The sequence below is a fragment of the Lagopus muta genome, chromosome 3 (genome assembly GCF_023343835.1).
Source record: "Lagopus muta isolate bLagMut1 chromosome 3, bLagMut1 primary, whole genome shotgun sequence".
Classification (NCBI taxonomy): Eukaryota; Metazoa; Chordata; class Aves; order Galliformes; family Phasianidae; genus Lagopus; species Lagopus muta.
The window spans coordinates 86,651,686-86,677,976 of record NC_064435.1 but is presented as its reverse complement, the minus strand read 5'-3'; the positions used below and the strand labels follow the sequence as shown (position 1 = coordinate 86,677,976).

Below are 26,291 nucleotides of genomic sequence, written 5' to 3'. Positions count from 1 at the left end.
AATTACTTGCACATCTGCAAATACATCTGGGTTATTTGGTTTCTGGCTCAGTTTTGGATGGTGGCAGAGGCTGTCTGACCTTGGTAGAACATCAGTTCTTTGAGGTTTCATAAAGCTTTTTGCTGTTCTTTTCTTGTGAGATGGTAGTAATGAACTCCTTTCTACTGAGACTTTTGACCACAGATCTAATCCCCCCCTACTCTCACAGCCAAGAATTTCCTATCCTAGCACATACCCCCCTGGCTCTTAAATCAGGTCCATTATTTCTTCTCCCTTTTACAGGGTCTTAAAAACCCGCTTTCCAACACTACATGTTATATATACATACCAGTTCTAACATCTAGGACCACCAGAAGCTAATCATTTTTTCACACTTGATTATTCTGTCTGGCACATTCAGAGGACAGGATAGTTGTGTACAAGCACAGATTGCCCTCTGGGTCATCTAATGGTCTTATGGGGCCCTTAGAACATAACTCTCTTACTATAGTGCCGTAATGCCAAAGATTTGGTGGAGACCAGAAGAAATACATTCTGCTGCCTAATAGATGTTGTCAGGTGGAGTAACAAGTGTTGCCATAAGCATTCCTCAGAAGAGAACTTAAGAAGTTGGAGGAATCAGCTCCTTGATCTTGGCAGTCAATGTGAAAAAAAGTGCAAAAATTCCTTTTCATGACTACCTAAAAAAAATAAAGAAAGAAAAAAAGATTTCACAAGAAGAGAAGAGCAGCTACAGCCTATGATAGAACAAATTAGACTGCATCTTTTCATTTTTACATGTCTGGCTTTCTATACATGCAAATGTTTGAATGTCATTTACAAACCTATTCCAAATAATAGTTAAAATATTCCTTCCCAAGACTCTTCCCACAGCCAAAATCTTAGGGAGTCTCATAAAGACAATCTTCAGTTTCTCATTAGCTAATTTCATTGTTTTTATTTAATCTTGCAATGATACAATTTTCCAATGAGAAGTGGAAAATAGAGATAGAAGGGATTATTCTTCCTCCCATCTGTTCTATTTGTCTCTTTCCCAAAAACATCCAAGTTTTGCAGAACTCAGTTTCTGCAGAGCCATTCCACAGACCTTATGCTACATCTTGAGCCAACGCCTCCTTTCTCCTGGGTTCTTATAGTATACAGCAATATACAGGATGCCTCATTTCAACATCTTTCCCAGCTGAACCACATTTCATAACAAACTTAATTCCAGACGTCTACTTCCACAAGCAAGAAATCAGTGCATGCCAGCTTCTGCTAGCGATGCTCTCCAGACAGCTGGCTCTATTTGGTAAAGTCCCTCACCATGCTGAGTGCATGTCTCATATTTCCTTTCAGCATCCCTGTGACCAATGGCCATTCAGGGGCGGCAGGACTGACATTCATGCTTGTTCGCTCACAGCTCTTCTGAGCTGCTTTGTAAGGCTCATCCGGCTGCTGTGCTGTGCCTTTGCAGCAGCATCAGTCACTTTCTACCTCTTTTTGAAAGGTCTGCTGTTTCTCGGCACAGCTATCTGTCTACCTATCATGTTTCGTTTAGCCCGTTCTCCTTGCAGTAGTTTAGCCCCACAGCAGACAGAATAATCCCGGCTGGATTTCAGCCTGTCTTCAGTAAGCAAAATGATGCAGATATCACTGGTTTTGCAACTTGGATCCCTGCCATTTAGTTGCACTAGAAAATAGGGATTGAAGCGCTGGAAAATATTTTGCTGAAGCTAGGGAAACACTTCTGGCAAAAAAACAAAACAAAACAAAACAGGCTTTAACAAGACACTTAAAATAAAAGCTCTCCTGAGATCATAAGCCTGCTGCAGTTTATCTGAACAGCTTTCCTGGCTTATCCATTACAAGCGAAGCCATCCTCGGAGCGCTGGTAACAGGCGTTACAGCTCGTAATGCTTTTTCCTGATGTGAGCGGACAGGTCGGGAAGGGACGCGACTCCTTCCTGCCGCGTTTGGGAAAATCCGCCAGTCGCCGTCTGGAGCAGCAGCGCCCTGTGAGCAGATTTGACACTTCACAGATTTTGAATCTGAGCGCGGTGCATCTTTTGCTCAAGAATTCCCTGCGGGCTCCAGTATTTTGTTCCGCGCAGGCTGCGGATTGCCGTTTCCCAAATTCCACACAAGGGGCAGTACGGCAGGATGCCCAAAGCGGTCTCATGGAGACAACACGCGTCTTCACCAACCACGGCCGTAGTCACGGGGAGACACAGCGTGGGAGATCGCACACGACACCGCACCTTGTCCTCACAAAGACCAAAAAGGACGGCGCTATGGGCGCTGCGCCTTTTAACGGGTGCGGGGACAGCAGCGCCGCCCCGCCTGCCAGCGTCACGTGCCTTGCGGGCAGCGTGAGGGCGAGGCGCAATGCCCGGCTTCCCGTCCCTCCTGCGCATGCGCCGCTCCTCCCTTTATTTCGCCGCGGCGGGGCGCTGCTTGGCCTTTTCTCCGTCCGCTCACCCTCCTTTGGTAGTAGCTTGAGGAGAGGCGTGGTAGCTCCGCTTCCCGTGCCGAAGGCGCTCGGCTTTTTCCGATGTTGCTCGGCGCCTCCCCGCCGCACTCGCGGCGGATGATGGCGGCCGGGATTGGCGGGGCGGCGGCGGCGGTTATGCAAACGATGCTGTCGGCAGGCAGTGCCAGAGCCGGCTGAGCGGGGAGGCGACTGGGGCTGCGCCGCCGCCCGCCCTCCGCCTCCCTCTCCTCCTCCTTCTCCCCCCTCCTCCTCCCCGGCCCCCGCCTCGCCCCGGCCCGGCATGGACGTTGGCGCCGCGCGGTGCCGCTGAGCGGGGCCGCCCGGCGCAGACGGTGGGGGAAAGATGTCGGACACCAAGGTGAAAGTGGCCGTCAGGGTCCGGCCCATGAACAGGAGAGGTAAGCGGGGACCCGAGCGGGTGCGGGGAGAGGGGAGCCGGCCCGCCCGCCGGCTGCAGCCCCGTACCGCCTCTCCTTGCAGAGCTGGAGCTGAACACCAAGTGCGTGGTGGAGATGGAGGGCAACCAGACCGTGCTGCACCCGCCGCCTTCCAACAGCAAGCAGGGAGAAAGGTAAACCCCGCTGCCGGGGGGGTGGGATGGCAGCAGGCACGGCTCCGAGCTGCGGCGGGCAGCGCGATGTCCCCGGGCTGCGCGGGGAGCTGCGACGGGAGCGGGCGGTGAGGAGATGGGCTGGGAAACAGCCCGCGAGAAAGAGAGAAAATAATCCCGAAATCTGGCGTGTGTGGTCACGATGCCCCGGTAAAGAACAGCCCTGGAAGTAATCCAGAAATACCAACGCACCAGACTGTAAAAATAGATCGGAACAGGAAAAGATTTCTTTCCTTTGAGGGAGCGTGGGGAGGTGCGGCGGAGCGGTGCTGGTGTTGTGTTATCTCTTGGGTTACCTGTTGACAACCCTGCTTGGTTGAGCTGTTAAATATTTGTGATGCCGTGGAGCATGGATTCGTTTTCATGGCTATAGGTTTTAGTCTGAACAAATCCTTACTGTTCGACATTTCATTAAGAATATATTTGAGTTTGGAATAGCTATGAAGGAACTAGTATGAGAGTGTGTGTGTGTGTGTGTGTGTGTGTGTGTGTATATATATATATATATATATATATATATATATATACACACATACATATATATTCTTTCAAAGGCGATGTTTGAGTAGTTTTCCAGCAGAAAAGATCTTGGGCAACAAAGAGAACTAGAAGGTCCAGATATGAAGGCCCCACTCACGTGAATCTGAATACAGGAATATAGCTGTGCTTGTGCCAGTTCAACTGAAATCCAATTCGTGCAGTTCTTAGGATCATCGTTATAGCTAATGTGTTGGCCTTGAAAAGAGCTCTGCTTGTTTCCCAGCTCCTTTTGAAGATCTTTGTGTGATCCACAGTTTGTACCATCTCTGTGTAGCCTCACTTCTGTAAAATGGGGAGCTTGGTTTTCTTGAGACTATTTTGGAAGGTGTGTTTTTGTGATTGTTTATTGAACTGTGTGCATGTTTTCTGTCACAACGTGGCTATAGTCAAATCCACTCACTTTAAAGAGTTAATGCTGTTCTTACAAGTATAAAGCATGAAATACAAATAAGGTTTAAAAAAAGCAATGGTAGAATCCAAGTTTAAAAATCATTATTTTGATGATCAAAAGAGCTTAAGAACCAGCTGGTTTAATGTAGAGACTGTTAAACATGAGTTTTGCTTGTTGTGCATGCTGGTTCCAGGTATTCATTGACTCTTTTGAAAGCTTGTGCGTGTCTTGTGTTGATCTGCCTGGGAGAAGAGAAAGCTCTGGGGGGGCCTTATAGTGGCCTTCCAGTACCTGAAGGGGGCCTACTGGGAGGGACTTTTATAAGGGCAGGTGACACAGTGAGGTTGTGGATGCCCCCTCCCTGAAGGAGCCCAGGCAGGAGGGAGCTTTGAGCAACCTGGTCTAGAGGGAGGTGTCCCTGCCTATAGCAGGGGGTTGGAACTAAATGGTCTTAAAAGGTCCCTTCCAACCCAAACCGTTCTATGAATGCCTGTAATAGACGTAAGTTCTTTTTACCTGATCTGATCTGGCTTCTGGTTGTGTCAAGATGTAATGGATGCACTGTGATGCTTGTGTGCCATCTCACTAGCAATAGGTATGCTGGCAGGTGATTGCAGCCTTGTTCACAGCCTGCTGCTGCTCTGGGACTTGGCTGGCTGCTAAACATTTCACTTGTGTGTTGTAAGGAAGCAACTTCCTGATGTGAGAGGATTGGAAATGCCAGTGCTCAGAAGTAACTCACTGGTGCAAAAATATGGTTTGGGTACCTCCTAAATGGCAGGTACTGCCTTACTTTTATATCAGTTTTAAACTGCTCATTTCTGATAAGGAGTTTAATTTCCCTGTTGAAGAAAGAATCCCATTCTTCCATGTGTACCCAAATAAAATGTTGATATAGGCTGACTGAATTGCTGGGTAGTTGTTGCTTGTACTTGGACGGGTGCCTTGGCAGAGTTAGAGATGTCAAATGGATTTTTGGTGTTCTTTGTGTAGTTTCTTTTTATATACTTCGACTGGATTTATTTCTTTCAGAGTAACTGTGTCACTGCAAAAATTATTTCCCTTGTTGGAGTGATTAACTGATGTGCTGGATTGCATGATTTTAATATTCTGCTTGGTTTTAACTTCTTTTTGTATGGATTTTTTGTTTTTGAGGACTATTAATAAAAGCTTGTACTGTGCTTTGGAGTTAGGAACAAATGGCCTTCTGAAGAAAACTTGGTTTCCAGGACTGCTTTTCTTAGTTGAGTTGAAGCTGAAAAACTATAGTTTGGGGGCTCGGGGAAGGAGGGTGGGAATCAGGACCCTGCTCTTTGTTTGCTTTGTTCTATTTTCCCAGTTGTCATTTTAAATGTATTGACAGAATTTTCTAAACCAAAATTAAGTAGCATTTTCATGACTATAATAGATATTCTCCCAAAAGCAAGTTAAAATTAGGAATATCAGATTTAAGTAGTTCTACCTATTCTGTAAGGAATTCTTAATTAGATCAGATGCATGCTGTTAATCAATATCTACAACTTATTAAGGATACTTCTGAAGGATTTCAGATGGGAGAATTACTGTTGTTTTGTGAGTGGTGAAAAAAGCCTAAAATCCAAGACTGCTGTCATCTGTCCAACTTGCACTGTTGTGTCAGTTGTAAAGCTGTAACTTAGAACTGTCTGTGGGTTCTGACTCCTTTTCCTTTTCCTAAGCTGTGCAGCATGTCTCCCTTAACAAGCACAGCTACAAGATAGTGATTGTTACTAAACATTTTGTCCCGTTTTGTAAGCAGCGGGCCTTTCATTCTGCACTTATGGCTTTCTAAACTAACAAAGAAGGGAAAACAAAACATGGTAAAAGCTGACAGTCTGAGTCTGAAAAAAACACAGGAAAATCTTTACTGACTGTAGGGATAGCAGGCAGAGTTCAGAAGGATTTCATTAGCAGGTTCCAGGTATATTCACTGTTGGTAGCAAAGAGTTGTGCCTTTAGCCTTTGCTTTACTATTATTAATAGCAGTACTTTCCTTTATGCCTGCCTTAAAGTCATTTCTATGGTGTTACCTCTTTAGTCTTCCATCTGTTTTCTCCCCCAAATGGGTTATGTTTCAAAAGTTTGTCCTCTGTCACACTGTAAATGTTTGTATTTGGTTGGCAATATAAAGTGTACCTTATTGAAATGTAACTATGAAATACGTTACAGCGTGGAGTTAGACGGGCTGTTAAAGTGTCATAGGGATCTTTATGTTTTACAGTGGAAATACAAAACCACAGTCTGGGTTACTGAAGGTTTCGCTTCGTGTTAAAGGCAGTATTTTTTTAGTACTGTCAAAATGTTTCAGTATTGTTTTTTAGCAGGACAAATGAGGTTTTACTGTTGCCACCCCTGCTTTTGCTTGTTATAATAGGCTTTCCTCCAACCTTACCTTTCAGCTATGCTTTTTTAACACGCTGGGTCTAAAAAGTTTATTTTGATTCCCTGACAACAGTTCATGACATACTTTTTCTTTTGTTAGTAAACAAAATACTTGGCTTGACAGAAATAAACGGTGAGCTATGGAGGCAGAACTGAGATAACATTTCAACTGTAGTTTTGACTAAGCAAAAAGTAAAACACCAAAAACATCTGTTGGGCAATTTATTTCATCAAAGCACAGTACTCTTCTGCAAACTTTGCCTTATAGAAGATCTTGAGTCAGAAAATGAGAAACCAGATTATGCAACCGAACTTAAAATTATCACTTTCCTCAGAACTTGTCGTCTTCATCTGGCGTAATTGTTTTCTGTTTCAGAACTTGTTTGCTCTGTCTCCTATCGTCATCAATTTGATGACAGACAAATAGCAGCAAGGCTGAGTTATACTTCAGTAAAACTTTTTGTATCTTACATCGCTCAGATTTGCTGAATTTGTTTTTTTTTTCTTTGTTTTATTAGGCTTAGCTCTTTAGTAGTACAGATAGGTAGGGACAGGTGTATGCATGGGGGCTGTCTGGTTTTTGTAGGTCAGGAGACTTCAAAGATGAAAATCTGAACCACAGATTTAATCCCTAGGTATGTTGTCCTCAAACTCTTGTTTCTTGAAAACAGTTTTCACTGAGGTAGGGAGGTGACAACATGATTTTGGGATGGTCTTATTTTTAGTAGAGTCTCCTTCATGTGGTCACTGTGGTACTTTGTGTGTGTGTGTGTACTGCCTTAAATAGCATCAAAAACGAGAGAATAGCACTACTATAGGGAAGGAATGGAACTTGTGGAAGCTGAGATAAGACAACTGCTAATAGTTTCCACATCTGAAGGAGTGATCAGCAAATTTATGACTTTGATGTGTATACTATGGATTTTCACCTGAGGTAAATGAGGGAATAACAGCAGGCAGCACCTTCATCTGTCTACAGGAAATTGTAAAGGCAATCTGACTTTGACCCCTTCTGTTAGCTTCCTGGTAGGCGTTGGTGCTCAGGATGTGAACTGTTAGCTTTGAATCTTTATGGAAGAGGTGTGTTAATTATAAAACGTATGACTGGGAAAGAGCATTTCAGAGCCATTTAATTGCTGTCATTCATTTGTGCTTCAGCTGGGATACAAGATGCAGTTCCATAAAAATCAGTATTGTAACACTTGTGTCTCAAATTACCATGCGTTAAATTCCATGTATTTTGGATTATGAATTTGTGACTTGGTTCTTTGTTCTTCCTAACATAGCCTGAGCTATGGTTAAATGGAATACCCTGTTATTTTACAATACTCACAGAGTCCAGGCAGCTGTCAGGCAGGACCTTGTGCCCTTGTCTTTTAGTGGCCTTGCTAGAGGAAGCTACCATTGCAGATGTTGGGATTGTGGGCAACTAGAAGGACTTAGCTGGCAGTATTTTGGAACAAGAATCAAGTCTTCCAAGGGAAGGAAAGCTGTTTTTGTTGATACCATGCTTAGGCAGCCTTTACTTTGTAGACATTCTCTGCTTTTGGATTACTGAGTATTGCTTTCAAGTGTAACTGAGCAGAGAACAATAAAATGAGGTTCTGCTTTGAACACACATGCATTTTTTCTGTTTTTTTGGTGTTAGAAATGCTTACATAATGGAATGTGAGAAGATTTCTTAAAAAGATTAGCAGGCCTTTTATGCACACTTACCTTCCCCTTCTAAACAGAGAAGCTATGTATGCATTTGCTATATAACCAGATGTGTTTTGAGATTTGGATTACTATTCACTGCACCTTGAACATGTTTATCAAAATGAATGATGAATTTAAAAATGAGCAGTGCTTTTAGATTTGAGTGATATTTGTGCTTTTCTTTGGGGAGATTGGTATGAAAGGAAAAGCTTTTCGTTCACCTCCTTTGCCCCACTGGTATAGAGAATTACTCAGAAAGTTTTCTTTCTGAAAACAAGATCACCTTTGCTCTGTGTATCTAGTATGCTTACTAAATATGTGTATGGGAAAGTTTCAAATGTCTAGATTGTAATAGCTGCCAGTGTTAAATGAGATCTGTACCATAGTGACACTGGATCTAAAATACTTCAGCAGGTGCTGAAAAAAGTCCCTGTTCCATGAAACTTCAGCCCAAAGAGGTGCAGTGCACAGCAGTTTCTGTTCAGCACAGACCTATGGATTGCATGGCCCTGGGCTGCCAATATTTGTGCAAATTTTTTGGTGATAAAGTGAATTCCTTCTTTGTCTCAGGCCTGCAACGCAGCATGCACAGGCAGGCATCTGGTATTCAGGGAGTCATCGTGGTGGTACTTGCAGTAATAAGATTAGAGCTAAATCTTTGCACTGCCAAAAGTACTAGTTGCTGTTGTGTTTGAGACCTTAGCAGATTTGAAGGTCTTTATCCCTCTGAGGCTGAATGCAAACTGAGTAGCAGTAGGGGTGGCCACTCTGACCGTGCTGCTGCTGTCCCCTCTATGGGAGGGCTGAGCCTAGTGGTGGAAAAGTCATATGGTGTCTTTGCTTAGCTGGCCTGGTTTGAATCTATTAATGGAAGCAATTGCTGCCTACTGTAGTGAAATGCCAGCTGCTGCAGCAGTGCTGTGCAGATTCTGTTGCTTAATTGCGTAATTCCTTGTGTTTTGGTTAGCAGCTGCAGAGTGTGGCATAGGCTCTATGGAGGTGTGAAAGCGTTGGCTGCAGACAGAGAATTGTATGTGTTCAGTAAGCACAGAATATGAAGAGAAAGCCCCTGCTGAGCATCAGTTTTGGCCACAGGGGTTGGTAGTAAGTTAAACTTGACACCTGAAGCACCACAGTAACTGGGGCAGTCATGCTGCTGCCTAGAAATAGTGCTGTGTTTCTTTTTACGAGAGAGTTGAGAAGGCCTGTAAGCTTGTTTAGTCAGCATATGACTTAGTTGATATGAAATTGGTCATCAGAGCTTGAGGTCTGCTGGAGCTTGAGCTTTGTGTGCTATGTCTTTGTGATCCTTCTGTGTTGTATAGTGGGTAATGACTGGGAGCAGAGGTAGGAGGTCAGCACGTTAACAAGCAGGTTGCAAATCAGAAAAATATGCTGACAGGAGTTACAAATCAATGATACAGGCTCAAGATATCTGTGCTAGTGAAGAGTAGGACTTAGATGAGCCATTTCCAAGAGCATGGGAGGGTATCTATTTCATCTCCCATTTCTTGTAGAACCATGAGTGAATGCCTTTCTGAGGCTGTCATGCTTGATTAGTCTTAATTAACCTATGCAGTTCTGGTTTTATTTTAAACTCAACTATCAAAAATATTTTTTTCTAGAAGAGGTAACTCTCAAAATCTAATGAAATTCATAACTGTCTCCTGTACTAATAAATTCCTTAGTCATCAGCCTCAACTTTTAATTTGGCATTGTCTTGTGTTCTAAACAGGCATCCTTTAAAATGTATGCGCCTACTAAATATCACCCTGTAGTAACTTTTGTTCTCAATGAAGTCATATTAACCTCAACCATTCTTTTGGCAGATTAAGCCATGAATATATTTTGCAGCTTACTGTACTGGACCTTGTATAGCGGCACGTCAGCTCAGCAGTGGAAAGGTGTCTGAAACATTTGTGTGCCTGTGTTAAGTGTTTAGCAGACTTCCCAGTTAAGCCTGTGTTGTATCTTTGGCTTCAATATTATTGTTCACTGGCGCAGGGTAGGTGCTTGTGCTCCCTGTTCATGTTCAGTAGCAGCACGGCTAGGAAGCTTGTGCTGGCTCACGCTGAAGTTTGTGGCGTCACTGCATCTTCTTCTTGCAGTTTATGCATATTCCAAGAATTCTAAGCATTTTGTAAATGTGAATCAAAGCAGCTGCTGTGGCTGGAATGGCATGCTTATCCATGAGTGCCTTTACAAGGACATTGATATGTTAAAAATAGATTGTGAGCTTTATAGAAAAGTGTAGTGTGCTATTGTCCGAATAGTAGCCTTGTCTTGCAAATACCTTACTGAAACTATTGATGTTTAATACTTTTTCCTTAAAATTCTAGAGAACATTTTAGATTTGCAAATAAAATGGGAAAAAAGATTGGTTGTGATGATGGAAGGGAAAGCTTGCAAAGGGAATGCGTTTACACAGTGACTAGCATTCCTTGCTGTGTAACTTTTAATACTTCCTACTTGTTTTGTTGAATTGTTGTTTCAAATACGATTTGACTTTGTGATTCATAAGGCTTGCTTTACAGTAGATGAACTTTTACTGAAGATAGTTCAATGGAGTGTTCTGTTGCAACTGGTGGAAGCTTTCTACTGGCGAAGCTGCTGTATGGCCCTCAGTGTTGGTACCTGTTGGTGCAAATCATTTGTATATACAGTGTGATGCAAGTTTGCAGAACTCCAGACTTGTGTTGGCTCAGTAGTGCTACCTTCCCAAATGATGCAAATCCTAAGCAATTTGATGTTTTTTTCCTCTGTCATACCTGTTGTCCTTCCCTATTTTGAGATGTTTCTGCATTTCCTTTTGACTTGGCATTTGTTTTCAGAGAGTTTCATCTAATGAAGTCAGGCTGGAACAAAAACCGGTTTTGTTGGGAAAATAACGCTTTGTTTTTGATGTATGCAGCTGAAGAGCTTAATATATTGCTCAGGTGTCCTAAGAATGCTCAGCAAGCAGTACTGTGTTTGATTACTTTGTGCTTATGGAGTGGGGTAAGAGCAGAGATCTTCTGCTGTCTCCTGCACACTGCTGCACTGTATTGGTACCTGAAGGTGTCTTTGAAGGCTCTGTCAGAAGTGTATTGTGCAGCTGGTTTTCAGGTTTTGCCATTTCACAGCTTGTTATTGTGACCACAGTGGCTATGCTATTCTGGAACAAATGGCCTCGGGAACTATCTGGCATTTTCTGTAAAGCTTGTTACATTTAAGGAGAACTTGGAATAGTTCTTCTTCTGGTGTAAGCAAGCCTTGTTGCTGCTGAACCTGCATTCTTGATTGGAGTGCCTTTGAGAAATGCTGCTTCAGTGTGGGCACAGAAACGGACACATTAGGAAGTGCGATAGATGGCTTCCTGAGTGGATTAGCTGCTGACATGACAGAAGACAGGGGATGGCTATTTGGGGACTAGGGCTGGAAGGTGTAGAATGAGATACCTAGCAGTACTACCTCAAAGGGTGTTCTGGGGCAGCTGGGAGAACTAACAACAAAAAAATCCCATAAGCTTTCTTCCTCACTACTGAAAATGTATATGAGAAACTGTTCTCTGATTTCTGTGAGGAAATGCTGCATTCTTCACAAAATCACAGGATGGCCCAGGTTAGAAGGGACCTCTAGGCTCATGAATCCCCAGCCCTCTGCCTCATGCAGGGCCACCAACCTCCATAATACCAGCCCAGGCTGCCCAGGGCCCCATCCAACCTGGCCTTGAACACCTCCAGGGATGGACGGGGCATCCACAACCTCTCTGGGCAGCTGTTCCAGCACCTCACCACTCTCTGTGTAAAGAACTTCCCCCTGACATCCAACCTAAATCTCCCCTCCCTCAACTTAAAACCATTTCCCCTTGTCCTGCTGTTATCTACCCTTTCAAAGGGTTGATTCTTCTTGTGTGTTCTGGTTGAGATCCAAGATGAAAACCAAAAGGGAAAAACTGTTGTAAACAGATCACTGAAGACTAGACAGAGCTTACCATGCACTGTGCTTTTGAAGAGCATCCAAGCCCTTTGCGTTTTTGAGATGTTTATAACACTGTAGCTAATTCCATGTTATATTCCTGGTTTTCAGTGTTTAATTGTAACATTGGAACAGTCATTTTATTTACAGTTTATGATATTAAATGCCAATCATTATTCAATCTGCAGAAATTGATTAGGAAGTAACATATGTCCATCAGTAAAACAATGACAGCGCTTTGAAAATGCGGCATTCAAGAAGGATGCAGCTGTCCTTCAATGGAACAGCGTCTTCAATTTTTAATCAATTCGAGGTGTTCTGTTCCTCCCAGCTCTGTGTCTTGATATTCCCCTTGCTGTCAGAAGTGCTGTGTTAAGGAAACGAGTGTCTGACTTCTCCGTGGTAAAAGCTGGATGTTAATTCGTGCCAGTCCTGTTTTAAAATGCTCAGCAGGGCATGGCAGATGAGTGCTGAACCTAGATAGGCATCAGTGTAATCTCTCCCCTTTTGTCTAACTATTGTTTAGGGTAGGCTGCATCCTCTAAAATAGCTTTTGGAGTTCCAGTTTTGCAGATGTGAATGTGGCAATGGGAGGGAGAGAATTTTCTTTTCCTTTCAGAAAATGAAGGTGTGCAAGCTCTGTTCCCTTTCTATAGTCCATCCTTCTAAGCTCACACGTAGCATCGCGTATACTACACCACGTTTCTTGAAACCTTATTTGAGGTTTCAGTGTCAGCTGGTTGTTAGAGAATGAGATCTTGCAACTTTGTGCTAGTTTAAATGCAGAAGTGCAGATCCATGGTGTTTTGCTGGCCAAATGCCCTCAGTATTTCGCTATTCTGGTATGTTTTCTGAGCTGTTTAATCTGTGTGCTCTGGAACATGGTACTGGTTGCTATTTGGGAATTTACTGGGGGGAAAAAAAAGGCATAAACTTGTTGCCTGTATGCAAGGCCCTCGGATGTTTTGAAAAGGCTCTTGTACTCCTAATAGGTAAAATGAGTTTCATAAAAATCCCAGTTTATTACAACTGGAATTATAAATTCTCACACTCTTTTCAAGGTAGCTCCACCATCACGATGGGTCCCAAAAGGCACTTATAAAGGAAAATAGAAATGTCAGTGATTACATGCAGATCATATGTGGGAGAAGGGCACTGTCACCAAGTTGGATTAGATTAGGAAGATGCAGGATTTTTTCCCAAGTAGAAGGTATGTTGAAGATTCACTGTTAATGGAGAGGAAAGGATGTTGTGTGTGTTAATTGCTTTTCTCTGAGATCTAGATTAGGAAACTTATGATTCACTACTTTTTTTTTCCCCCTCCCTCCCTATGGTTGTTTCTCTATGTGAAGCAGATCAGGACTTTGCCATGGTGCTGTTAGAAACTAAGAGCCTTTGCAGTGGGACGTTTGCCTTAGCTGCAGCTTCTCCTGTAGCTTGTCATTCTACTTTTATGCTGCCCTTTGTGGGTGTATGTTAAAATAAACTGAACTGATCTGGACTTTAATGGAGGTAGGTGGCCCTGCCTGTGATGGGGGTTTGGGGGGAGATTTGTGATCCTTGAGGTCCCTTCCAACGCAGTCCATTCTGTGATTGGTCATCAAAAAAAACATGACTTCTAAGCCATTTTTTAGGTGAAACAGCTATTTAAGTGAAGAGGACTTTGCTGTATCCATTTCACACTGAAAATTGCTGGCTGAAAGTTGAGTACTGCTGCTAACTTATTTAAAATACTATTGATGTTCAAGGTGGGAAAGCTATGCTGGAAAATTCATGTGATAACTTTCATTTGAACAGTTTTGAATTTAATTCTCTGTTTGTCAAGCCTGAAATATGTTTGCAATTGGCCCCTCACATCCTTCTCTCAGTATTACTAACTGAAAACTGCTGTGCTTGGTAGTATCTGCCTTCTCAGATCACCAATTACTGTAATGCCTATCAGAGTCCAGAAACTTGTGAGAAGTTGCATGAAAGGGTACACAGTGTTTCTAACTGACCTACTTATTCCGAGTCTTCTTCCTTAAAATGACTTCTTGTTTTCTTTCAAGAACTATTATGAACTTTTTGAGAGACCAGTTGTATTTGTTTCTCCTGCGTAACTGTCTCCAGTGTGCAGGCTGGTCTTTAGGAGCATGATTGAGGCTGTGGAGTGTTTAAACTAAAAGAAGATTTAGGGTAGATGTTACTCAGAATGGTGAGGCACTGGCACAGCTGCCCAGAGAAGCTGTGGGTGCCCCATCCTTGGGGTGTTCAGGCCAGGTTGAATGGGACCTTAAGCAGCCTGATCTGGTGGACGGCAGCCCTGATGAGCATCACAGGGCCTCAGCCTTGGTCTCCTGTGACCTGATTGCACAAAGCAAATATCAGGCAGCTGTGGGTGATGTCTGTCTGCTTCTATTGAGCAAGGCTTTGGTAGCTGTCCCTCAAAACTTGGAACTGGGAGGAAGTGGCACCACTGGAGTTGAGAGCAATCCTGAGAGCAGGAAAGCACAAAGCGCAGTGGGCAGTTGGGCCTCTGCTGCTGCTTGACTTCTTCAGATGTGGTACACAGTGAGCAAGTGCTCAGATAACAAGGCTGGTGGTGATAATAGTGGTTTCTTAAAAATCTGAGTAAAGGCTGCACAGAGATGACTAACTGGTGGTGCAGCTTGCATGCCTGGGTGTGTCTGCAGCACACTCCCTGCTGTGCACTCTGTTATCTGGGATTTTCCACTGACACCCCTGTAGCCAGGAGTAGCAGAGCTGACTGCAGGTCATAACTCAGTGGAACTAGGAAAGATGAGTGATAACCTTTTAAGTAGATTTTAAAATACTTTAAAGTAGTCAAAACGAAGTTTGACTACTTTTTAGTAAAGGGGGATGAAAATATGTGGTTTAAATTAAGTATTCTTATTGACCTTATTAATTTTGCTGAATGCTAAATCTAAAGGATGAGAATTGCCAGTACCCAGGAAAGCATGAGACAGGAAGGAAAACTTTTTCTCACTGTGAGCTCTGTGAAAGAGAACTTCCATTGGGTTACTACACTGCAAGACTACATGATTGGTATCAAATACAGAAATCTAGATGGTGGTCCTCACTTGGCTCTGAATATATGCATCGTGGACCGAAGTGTACTGTAGTGTCTGGATTAGCATGCATCCAGCTGGGTCTGCTATCTAAGGCTGACATATCAGCATTCAGGCTCTTTAAATATATTAAGCTAATCTTTTCAGTAGACCTCATCGCTTCTGTGCAGGTATATCCTTTATGTAAGTTTCCTTTTCTCTGTTTGTATTTGATTTTATTTGTCTGCTTTTCATCATCTAGACTTATCTGCGTTCTCTGCGTGCTCTTCAAGGATGTTATGTAAAGTGTTATCTCTAGAAATGATTGCGTTTTAGAATTAAAAGACTGAGTGTTGTTAGCAAGTCCCAGGAGCACTGTGTTTCTTATTCTAAATTGGAAGCTTTGATTACCTCTAATCTTCTTTACTTGGTATAGCAGCATCTATGTGTTTCTTGTCTCAGCTATGCTTTCTGTGCTTCACTCCTTGACTAGTAACTTACACTGTAGTACTTGCTGGCAGTGTTTTTCTCCTATTGTCAGTTCCTCTGTATTTCTGTTTCTGTGCACTAATTCCTCCTGTTCTGAGACGTGTCTGGGCTGTCAGGTTGATTTTTATTGTGAGATGATGCAATACAGAGGCTGCGTTTTTTCTGCAGCATAAAGACAAATCTTATGAGGCCATTTTTTTTCAACATGCAACCATGTTTAGCACAGTTGCTGCGGAATTGGAACTAAAATGTTCAGCTGTACCCCAGCAAATTTCTGTAGGTGAAGGAGATTCATGTTCCCAAATTCTCTCTCCCTTCCCCTGGAGTGCTCCTTTGCTCTGTGTGCAGGCTGAGGCTGTGCATTCCTTTTGTACCTGGTCACGTACATTGTTTAAGAAGAAGCAGTTATCCTATCTTTAAGATGCTTGAGCTGAGTATGAACTTGGGCCATTCAGGTAGAGCTCCACTGAAAATGCTGCATGTTAATGGGACGTGTTGTTGCGTTTTAAATGATCTGCTGGTAACAAAAGACAGGGAGAAGGCTGAGGTACTAACCTTTTTGGCCTCCGTCTTCCCTTGTAGCTGCTTGCACACAGCACTCAAATGCTTGCTTTGGTAGGAGGGGATTGGGAAAACACCATCCCTCTCACTGTAAGCATGGATCAGGTCTGTGACTGCCTGAGGAACATCAGTGTCCTGTGGGTCCTGATGAGGTATCTCAGAGTCCTAAAGGAATTGGCTGATTCTTGCTGAATGCTTCCAGAGACCAAGCAGTGAACATGAGCACAGCGAGGCAGCGGGTGCTGCGTTACAGCAGTGGTGACAGCAATGTGAAAGACAAACCACCCTCCAGATGGTCATGCAGATTTTGACAAGCACAAAGGCTCTTGTTCATGGCTGCAAAAATGCATAGCAAATGGTATTAACTGTGTTGAAAAATAGTGTTTTGTAGCTGAGAATTTGCACTCTGTAGCTGTTAGAGTTTCCATGGGAAGAAATAGGTGTTAGTTTCAGAGTGACCTGTGTACAGGTGATTAATAAGACAAATCTGATTATGATAGGTTGGTTTCCTTTTGAAAGTTAAGATCATAATGTCTGCTTTAGAATAGTTCTGCACAGGGCAGATCTCACCTGAAGCTCTATTTCTGAGGAAGAAAAAAGCATTGTAGATGACTTCTTACGCTGAGCATTACAGTTCAGAAGATTAACCTGTGACAGAGTGCTGGAATTCAACAGAAAAAACTTGTTTGAAACTGTGCAAGTTGCTTCTACCTTATATACTGGGACAACTTTCATGAAACCATGAAATGCGAGATACAGCATTGCAAAGAGCTTAAAGTATTTGGCTAAAGCAGTAAGGAAACGACAGTCCTGTAATCATGCAGCTCCTCTGTCTGCAGATGTATGAGGAAGGAATATATACTGTATGTTCTTATCTGGGCACCTGCAGAGATAAAATACTATTTTCTCATGAATAAATTTGTTCACAGATTGCTTCAGGGGACTCATGTCATAGGCATGCTTATGCTATCCAATTAGTGTTTTTTTCCTCCTGGCACTTGTTGCAGGATGCTAATAGTAATGAGTGCAAAATGGTTATAAAATAGCATTATTTTTTTTTCCCTGTTATCAATATTATCTGATTTTAACTCCGTGGCTGTAGCTTTTAATTTACACATGACTATATGGAAGCCTGGGCCTCCAAGCTGCTTTCTGCATCTATTTCAGTTTAAAAATGTGAAGCTGCCAAATGTTCATAGCTACTTGTTACAAAATGTTTTAAATTGTTGCTTTTGATTATTTTTTTTCATTTACTGTTTTGTGAACCATGTGAGCTTTCTCAAGTGTCTGTGGGCCAGGCAGACCTTGCAGTGGCTGTGTGGCTCAGCTGAACTGTGGTGACTTAGTTATTTCTGAGCTTATTAAAAGGACTGAGGTACAGAAAATGATTGTTTGCAGCCATTACTATGCACCATCTAATAAATTATGCAGAGATAATATCTGTGAAGTATTTTTTGAAGGCACTTGATGGTCTGAGCACTAGGTTTGCATAGTGCTGAGTCTTTAAATTGGTCAGGTCTGTCTGCAAGGGAGCATTCCTCCTCCCCATCTGTTTCCATTGGTGGGTTTTGGATGTCTGCATTTAATGTAACTTCCTATTTTAATAAGTTAATATTTAGCTCCCTGATCAGAGATGTTACAGAGATGTAATTTGAGAGTTGAGAAATGTATGAATGAAAACACAATTAGCTCTCTGGTTCCTTCCTTGCTTTCCATCCCTACAAAATAAGTGCTCTACTTGTTTTCGGACTGTGATGCTGGTAAACTGTGTAGGAAGAGCCATCAATCATTAATTTAAACTAACGTTTGTTGGTGCTGTCAGAAGCCATGTTTATAAAATGCTTCCATGAAATAATAAAAACCAGCCATTTTAGTTCTTCCAATAGTAAATGAGTAACTTCACAGATGTGGTTCCTGGATCAGGAGGTTTCTTAGTGTACCAAAGAGTAACTGCTAAAAGCAGTCCAATGAAAGGTGATCCAGAGTGCAGTGCTTGTGAACTATTGGTAGAATGTGATAAAGGAAGGAGGCAATGTAGGTATTTCCATTTCTGAAAGGCGAATTTTCTGACATGCAGAAGGCTTTCGGCTCCTGCTGTGTCTGAGCTGGCTTGGCCTTGGACAGAGCTGAGGTTGGCATCCTTTGGGCTCTTGTGAAGGAGGCTGCCATGTAAAAAGTCTCATCATTAAGGCCTGCACTAGGAATTATACCTGTAGCATTTTTATCTCCTTTAGTGCTGTGCCTCATTGTGGGTATTGGCAAATCAGGAGGAATACAGTATGGAAAGTCACAGAACAGCATTTCATAGTTTTGAGAGAGGCGTATGATAATTTGTTAGGGCAACCGTTTGGGGAATATTAATGCTATGATTTTTGGCTTCCTGTTGTTTGATTCCTGAAGCTTTCACTCCTTTTGTATTGTTTACAGTTTGTTTTCCATAACATTTTGTATGGTGCTTTGTACAGGTGAGGTAATCAGTTTGTTCATCATTTTTTTCCAACATGTCGTCTTCTCTTCACAGGCAGCAGAGTAGTTTTCCAGAGTAGGAAGTCTTTAGCTGCTAACTAAAATGTTTAGTTGCTGAAAGTCTTTGTCTCTCAGATTCCTGCATTTTTTGCCTTTACTCCTGTGTTTTACTTCTATACTCATATAGCATAGAGCAAGTTAGTGTTTCTTAATGTTTAAAAAATGGAAGCAACTGTAAGTCACTCCTCCAAAGGGAGTGTTAATCTTTGCTGCTTCCCTTTACTGCTTAACTCCAGTTATGTTTTGAAATCTGACAAATAAACCCTGGTCAAAGTTCTTGGCTTCAAGTAGTTTACCATGTGGTGGATAGAACTGAAAAGCTAATGAATGAATTTCTTTGACTACTTGCCAGAATATCGACTAGTACAATAGTGTTGTACTGATAACCTCTCTGGTTATTCTGTGTGTGTCCTGAAATTGTTTAGTGGGTTTTAAGTAAGTTAAGTGAAAAAGTTTTCTCAGCAGATTTTAAATATAAAATCATTGCCTACAATGGAGAAGTGAAATGATAGAGTTTTAAATTCAGTTTATGCAGATTATAATGACAAAATAGAAAATAGTGAACATGAATGGTTATGTGCTTTACAGAAATGGCTTACATATAAAAATCCTGAATTGAGTATTGTTTAGTAATTGTGTGTACTTACAGGGCAAGGTATAGCTTGTTTAATTCAACTACAAATTTTAATATTCCACTTAAATGCACCTTCTATTCTTAAGCTGTTTAATACTCAGTAGGAGATTGAAACTATAAAAATACTGTTTTCTGTAGTGATAAAGTAATTGGAATTAATGGTCTTCAGTAGAGATTCGCACTGTGAACAACATGGCACAGTTCATGACTGACTGAATTGCAGAAATAGGGAGGGGAGCAACACAAAAGCTGGAGGCTGAGCAGTGCAGGGGAATTGTGAGTGGAAGCATAGACAGAATAGTCTGTCTGCTTGGAGTTGCAAGTAGTTTTTTATCAGAACTTCCAGAGGTTATATGCTCATCTTCAATCAGCAGCTTATAAAAGAGAAACTTCTATGTACAGTGTTCAGTATGTAGATGTGGTGATTTCATGTTGATGGCCAACCACGTTGTGTTTTCCTCATTGAAGGAAGAAGAGGTGGAAGGTACAAAGTATGACGTAGGGGAAGAAAGGCTCATGGGTTTAGCATAGTTAAAGGAAAATTTCTTCAAGGAAAGAGAGGAAACAGTTATTCTCTGCTTCCCACCAGCAGTGCTTGGCCATGTCTTGGGAAGCAGGGCCTCAGTATGTGTAGTGGTTGTTTGGGAGTGTGTCATAACAAAAGCCCCTATTCCTCTTATTCTGAGTGTGACACAGTGTGATGTGAGATACCCCTTGGGTACATGTAGGCCAGCTGCTTCAGCTCCTGGCTCCAGAAAGGTTGAGGAGAGCCTTGATGCTGTGCTAGCACGAGACAAAAACATCAATGGGATGCCAGTGCTGCTCTGTGTGCGCAGCTATGGGGGAAATGAACTGCATCTCAGCCAAACTCCACACAGTAAATCCAGATAAAAACAAGTTAAAATTCATGAATTATACGCACATTTAGCTGGTGGTAGGATTTTGGCTATCTTATGTGCTACCTGGCATTTCTGTACATGCAGATAAAAGACCTGGGACCAACATGTCAGTTGGGTGTATGAGAAGGTTCTTAGACAAGCATGATGTCTCATCGTCTATGGGCAGTTTGGAAGCATGAAAGAGGTGCCTTTGCTGTTGTGATGGCATTGCAGTGTCATCAACAAAAATAGTTTGGGATGGTGGTTTTTTGTATGTTCTGTGGAGATGCTTTAAGTATCAGTAGATTACATCCTGGTACAATATGTGGTGATTTGTAGAAAGATGGCACCTTTCAAAATGGTTTTTATGGACTTGTAGCTGTCTGGGCTATGATAGTCCTTGTGTTTTGAAAGTCTTCCTTTCTACCTTTTACCATCTGACATGTGCTGGCAGATGTAGTTAATCTGGCTGGTACCTTTGTGTCCCTGAGTATTGAAGAGATTTATGTTAGACTTTTTAGCACAGGCTGATGTGGAATTGGAAATAGAATGGAAATAGATAGTTTGGTTCCATTCTGTTTTCAGTTTCATAATGGTCTTCTGAATTCTGCTTGAAATAAACATATCAGTTTGATAAACTACTCAGATTGACTTCTCGTAACTTCTTCCCCTTTCCTTTAGTAAGACTTCCCCCCCCTCTTCTCCTTGCTTTCCTTTATAGAGGAAGTATTCTTGTATTTGCTACAAGAAAAAAATGTTTGTGAAAAACAATAGTTAAAAAAAAAAGAATCTACTACTGAGCTTACCAAGAAGTACTTTATGGAGCTATGAATTTTATTTCCTTCACTTGGTGCTTATTGATGCCTGCAGTAACATTGCTGTGCCTTGAATGAGGAAGAGGGGTGGAAAGTACACTAAAATCATGGTGCAATTCCATTTTAAGTATGTCAGCTGTCATCATACTTCCAGGATTGTGCAGCATGTGTGTTGGAGAAAATAAAATTGACCTGTTGAAGATGGCAGGTTTTTTCATGGGTTGATTAAATAGTTTCTCTTGTCTTTTTAAAGAACTACCAACTGTGAAATTATCAGCAATATTCAGTTAGGTGTTGAGTTGCACAAAAACTGCTTCCTGAATGCTTGCTGTAGAGGTGCTCATTATCTGACAGTCTCTTGAGGTGTTAGGGTTGCCTTTGACCTTAGAAGTTTCTCAGCCTGTATACATGAAATAGCATTGCCTTGATATGTAGAAGCTCTTCATTTTCTAAGTAATTTTAGCAAAGCTGATAAACGTATTTTGAAGGAAAGTCATTGTAAAGCTGTGAGACTGCTTTTAAAAGCAGGTACCAAGTAAATAGAGTTGTATTTCTTCAATGGTGAAGAAGATGAGATGCTTAGTTGCTTCTCCAAGATGAGCAGAAACTTTGCTATGCATGACTGTTGTTAATGAGCTTGACTTTATTATTGCCAGCTGAATAAGCAGCTCAGAGCAGCTAAAGGAATTTTATATTAGTCTTATACCAGCTGGAGTCAGCACAGATGGCAGTAATAGTTTCCATCACAGAGCAATGATAAATATCTGTCCTGTTGTAAACATGGAGGAGAGTTAAACAGAAATCCCAAGCAACACATTTTCTACAATTATTGAGAGAGTATTACTAAGAGTATCTGTAAGATCAAGTAGCAAACAAAGTTTTTGTGAACTCTTGCTCTGGACAACCTTATTTATTTGCTCGTATCAACATTTTTAGATTTCACAAGGTGGGGAAATAAAATATTTGGAAAGGGAGAGGAGGTAACAGATTGCATGTGCAGTCACAGTAAGTTAGCATCATCTGCATCTCAGATTTGGGGGAAAAAATGGAGACAATTATCAGGAAATATTTTCTTTCAGCTCATGATGGAAGTAGGGAAGAGAGGGAAAGTCTCACGTTGGAGGCTGCAGGAGTTTTGAGGAATGGCCAATGCTTAGTGTTGGAAGAAGAAAAATCCTGATTCAGAATGATTTGTAGATGAGGTGACTTAGTTGGAACTACGTTGGAAGACACTGGTTTCTGTTGGGAAGGAAAAAGGGCTTTAAATCCCTTCCCGTGGTTTTCTGATATTATGGAAGCATTCACAGTAATGAGGAATAGACAGCTTGCAGAAGCTCTTCAAGAGTTTAGGAATTGCATTGCAAAAAGAAAAGCTCATGTCAAAACACTTGAAATATGTTCTCTGAAGAAATGCATCTGATTGTGTGTTCTGTGTGAAGTTCATTTATTTAGAGAAAGGAGAAGAAAGAGAAAGGAGGCCTTAGAGTTGCACTGTCTGCATCTTGGGTCTTCTGTGTATCTTGGATCTTTGTCCTACCTGAGTATTTTGCTCTTCAGCAATGCTTTGGGTCCGCAGATTGTTAACGTCATATCAAATACTTGGTGATAAAGCAGTTCTGTAGAAAAATGAGTAATGCAGTGAGTTATAAAAGTGTATAAAAGTGTACAAAAGTGACCAGCATGGGAACAGTGGCAGCTCTTTTTAAAATAAGTAAATAACTAAAACTACAGACTTAACTGTTTTTGAAAGTTACTGCATGAAGGAGAAGAAACCATTTGATAATTGCTTAGACTGGAGCTCATTGCAGGATATGGGCAAGAGGAGCAATTGAGCGAGGCTCACAGAGGAGCCTTATTGTGCCTTGTGGAAGAATCAAGAATCAAGAAGCTTTTTTCCCCTGTATTCAGAAGCTCCAGCACTTCACATAGCCCTGCAGATAGAATGCTTGACTTTGAGTTACAGTTGTTCATGAACGTTATTTGTTTGGGTGACATCTTGGAGGAACATATCAATGTTCATCTGCTTGGAAATGAGTAAATATTCTCTCCCTTTTAATCTGATGCTGCTGTTAGCTGCAAAAGCACAATGAAGGTAGGCTGGGTGCAGGTGTCTGCAGTCCTGGGAGACACCCAATGCTGTGTCTGATGTTGCTGTGTCATGCCTTCTGTCTGAAGGAAATTGAGTGTGAACTTTGGGTTTATGTTGCAGGCTGTGCTAGATCTTGGTACGCAGGTGAGCTGAGAGTGAACAGTAACTTCACTCCATAGAGTTCCCTGAGTGGATTTCAGTGTGGCTCCCCTGGGGGGCAAATTGGATCTGACCACAGCATTAGAATGAGAACTGGCAAATTGCTGAAGGGTAGCTAGTATTTAATATAACTTTTTTCCTTTTGTTTATGTATTTCTTCTCTTCATGTGAAATGTTTTTGGTTGGATGATAAGACTCCCAAGAAAAGCTGCTTATAGACAGCTCTTCGAGTTGGACATGTTTTAAAAAAAACAAGCTGATAATTTTTTTACATTGCAACAACAACAAACCAAGCACAAGCATCTTTTAAGCTGGCCTGTTGGTTGGAAATAACCATCTAATCTACACCTTTCTGTATTTTTTCCCTTGCTACCTCTTCCCCAAATTAAAAATAAAACAGATGTTTCTAAAATCCCACTTGTAGTTACTTTTCTGCCTCTTTGAAAGCTCAGTGGGGAGCTAGCTGTTCATATTTCAGTAACAGTAGGTCTTAGATATACTATAATACTCTATTCTTAAGCATTGAGTTGATTTTATTCCTTCTTTGGAGCATTTGTTACAGAGATAACAAGGTTACTGGAAGTAGTTATTTGTCTGTTGTACTTCTTTACACAAAAATGTGATGCAGGACCTAATGTGACACATGAAGCTCTATAGAGCCTTTCTACAGTCTGATTTTGTAGATAGGTGTCTTTCTGCATAGGAAGACTATGCTGGTGTTAAGATTGGTAGGATAGGGATTATAAATGGGAATTGGGCTGTGTGCTTGTTGTATGATTGAGACTGTAGTTATTTTCCACTGTCATGCTTTTCACTCCTGTAAAGAGAAATGAATCAACAGAAATGAACAATTCCTTTTTTCCTGGTTGTACTGCCTTTGATTTTCCTTGTTAGCATAGTAAACTGGAGTTGCATCACTTATTTGGACAGGTCTTATTTGATCAGGGCTTCTGTTCACAGCTTTGCTTTCAGTGGACCTCAGCTTTCACAGAGCTTCCCTTTTATCATCATTCAGTACAAGTTTTGACCTAAGTATAAAACCCCCATGGGGACAAAAGGTCTGGAGGAATGCTCAAGGACTGGTTTGCTTTTGGAGCAGGATTCCTGGTTAGCTTTCACGCCAATAGTTAGGTGATGCCAATAAGGAAACAATTGTTTTTGCTTTTAATGGCTCTTTCAGATGCTTGTTTGTGGCTGTTTCCTCAGGAGGAGAAAACATGCTTCGGAGATTGTTACAGCATATTTCTGTCATTGTTTCCAAAAGACATTCCTCAGAAAAACAGTAATTACATACAAGGTCTTACTACAGTATAAGCAAAGATCTGCTGCTATGCTGAATGTATTTAAAACATGCTGACGGTGCAGTTTTTGTTGTTTGTGCTGTGGGTTAATCATTAATATGTAGTATATATGCCCCGGGACACAAACAGTGCTTAACCCCTGGTATTTCAAGCTCTGTGGAAAAAATACAGAAAGCTTAATCTTGACTGTATATCTCTGGATGAACTAAGGCTGCATTTTTTTCATGCTTAAATTCCTACTTTCCAATGCATAATTCTGCTTTTTATTTCGGATGGTCTCTGGTTTGTGTGCCACTGTCTTGACCCAGGGTTATTATTTGGACCTTCTCATTTCTGTTCTGCATTCATAATGCATTGTATTCAAGTTCTTGGGTAATTTGATAGTCAAATGTTGAAGGACGACGAGTCTAGCCATTCATTAGATTATCATTCATGTTGTGAATCTTTAAATGCTGCCTTATGGTAGCTTTTTCTACTTTGTTTCTCCGGTTAACATTATGTATGTGGAAGAGGTGATGTGTTTCTTCAATGCTGCTTCAGAGTCTGATTCCATTGTATGGAAGTCTGTCTTCTCATACAGAAGAAGACACATCCAGTTGCTTTTTTGACCTGGGAGATTTATGCTGAACTTCCCATCTGGATCAGCAGTGGCTTACAGAGCTCCCCTGCACACACCCTTATCTTGTGCTCATCACATCTGACTGGACTGTTGCTCTGGAAACCGTTGTAATGTCACAAGTGACTTCATTATGATTAAATGAGGGGAAGAAAGTAGAACAAAAGAGCACATTCCTGTTTAAACATGCAACTTGGAAACTGCAACTGTCTCACATACATTTCAGGGCATTTCTTGGTAACAGTATGCAACTCTGCCTTGCTAGTTAAATAATAGCAGTTTCACACTATATATTTTATTCTCATTTCCTTCACATAGTCTGTAGTCAACTGATGCAGTCACAAGGATGTGTTTTAGAACTCTTATTAGAGGCTGTGCATGGATCTGCAAAACAGAAACCCACTGATAAGTATTTACCATACTACCTTGTCTACCATAGACTTAGTTTTCCTTGAACTGAAAATCCTCTAGTTTCCAATTGTATCTGGCTTTATTTTCCTTTTATCGCTAATATAAACATAGTATTCAAGTCTCTAAAGCAGGTTCATGACTGAAATTAAATAAAGATTATAGAAATACTGCAGCATTTTATGGTACTGCCTTGACACTTATTGATCCCACTAGGTTTCAGTCTTCTGTGATCATCACAGAGTCGTTAAGGTTGGAAAACACCTCTAAGATGATCTAGTCCAACAGTCAATTCATAACAACCATACCCACTAAACCTTGCCTCTCAGTGCCACGTCTACACCTTTTTTGAATACCTCCAGGGGTGGTGATTCCAGCACCTCTGTGGGCAGCCTGCTCCAGTGCATCACCTCTCTTCTGAGAGAAAATTTTTCTTAATGTTCAACTTGAACCTCCTGTGGCACAACTTGAGGCCATTAGCTGTTGCTCTGTCACTAATTACCTGGGAAAAGAGGCTGGCCCCTGCCTTGCTGCACCCTTCTTTGAGGTGGTTGTAGAGAGTGATAAGGTCTCTCCCGAGCCTCCTCTACTCCAGACTAAATCCCAGTTCTCCCATCTGCTTCTCGAGCAGTAAGACTTGTGCTCCAGACACTTAATCAGCTTTGTTGCCCTTCTTTGGGTACGTTCCAGGGCCCCAGT

At 41.7% G+C, this 26,291-nt stretch overlaps 1 protein-coding gene across 7 annotated transcripts in view; it reads left to right on the top strand.

Annotated features, from left to right (window-relative positions):
* Window positions 1-2,708: 2,708 nt before the first annotated feature.
* Window positions 2,709-26,291, top strand: part of KIF13A (kinesin family member 13A) — a 113,470-nt gene continuing 89,887 nt past the window's right edge. For all 7 annotated transcript variants that reach the window (XM_048940386.1, XM_048940384.1, XM_048940383.1 and 4 more), the window contains exons 1-2: window positions 2,709-2,871; window positions 2,954-3,044. In XM_048940386.1, the coding sequence (XP_048796343.1) occupies window positions 2,817-2,871; window positions 2,954-3,044 (146 nt within the window). In that variant the 5' untranslated portion in view covers window positions 2,709-2,816. The remainder of the gene's footprint in view (window positions 2,872-2,953; window positions 3,045-26,291) is intronic.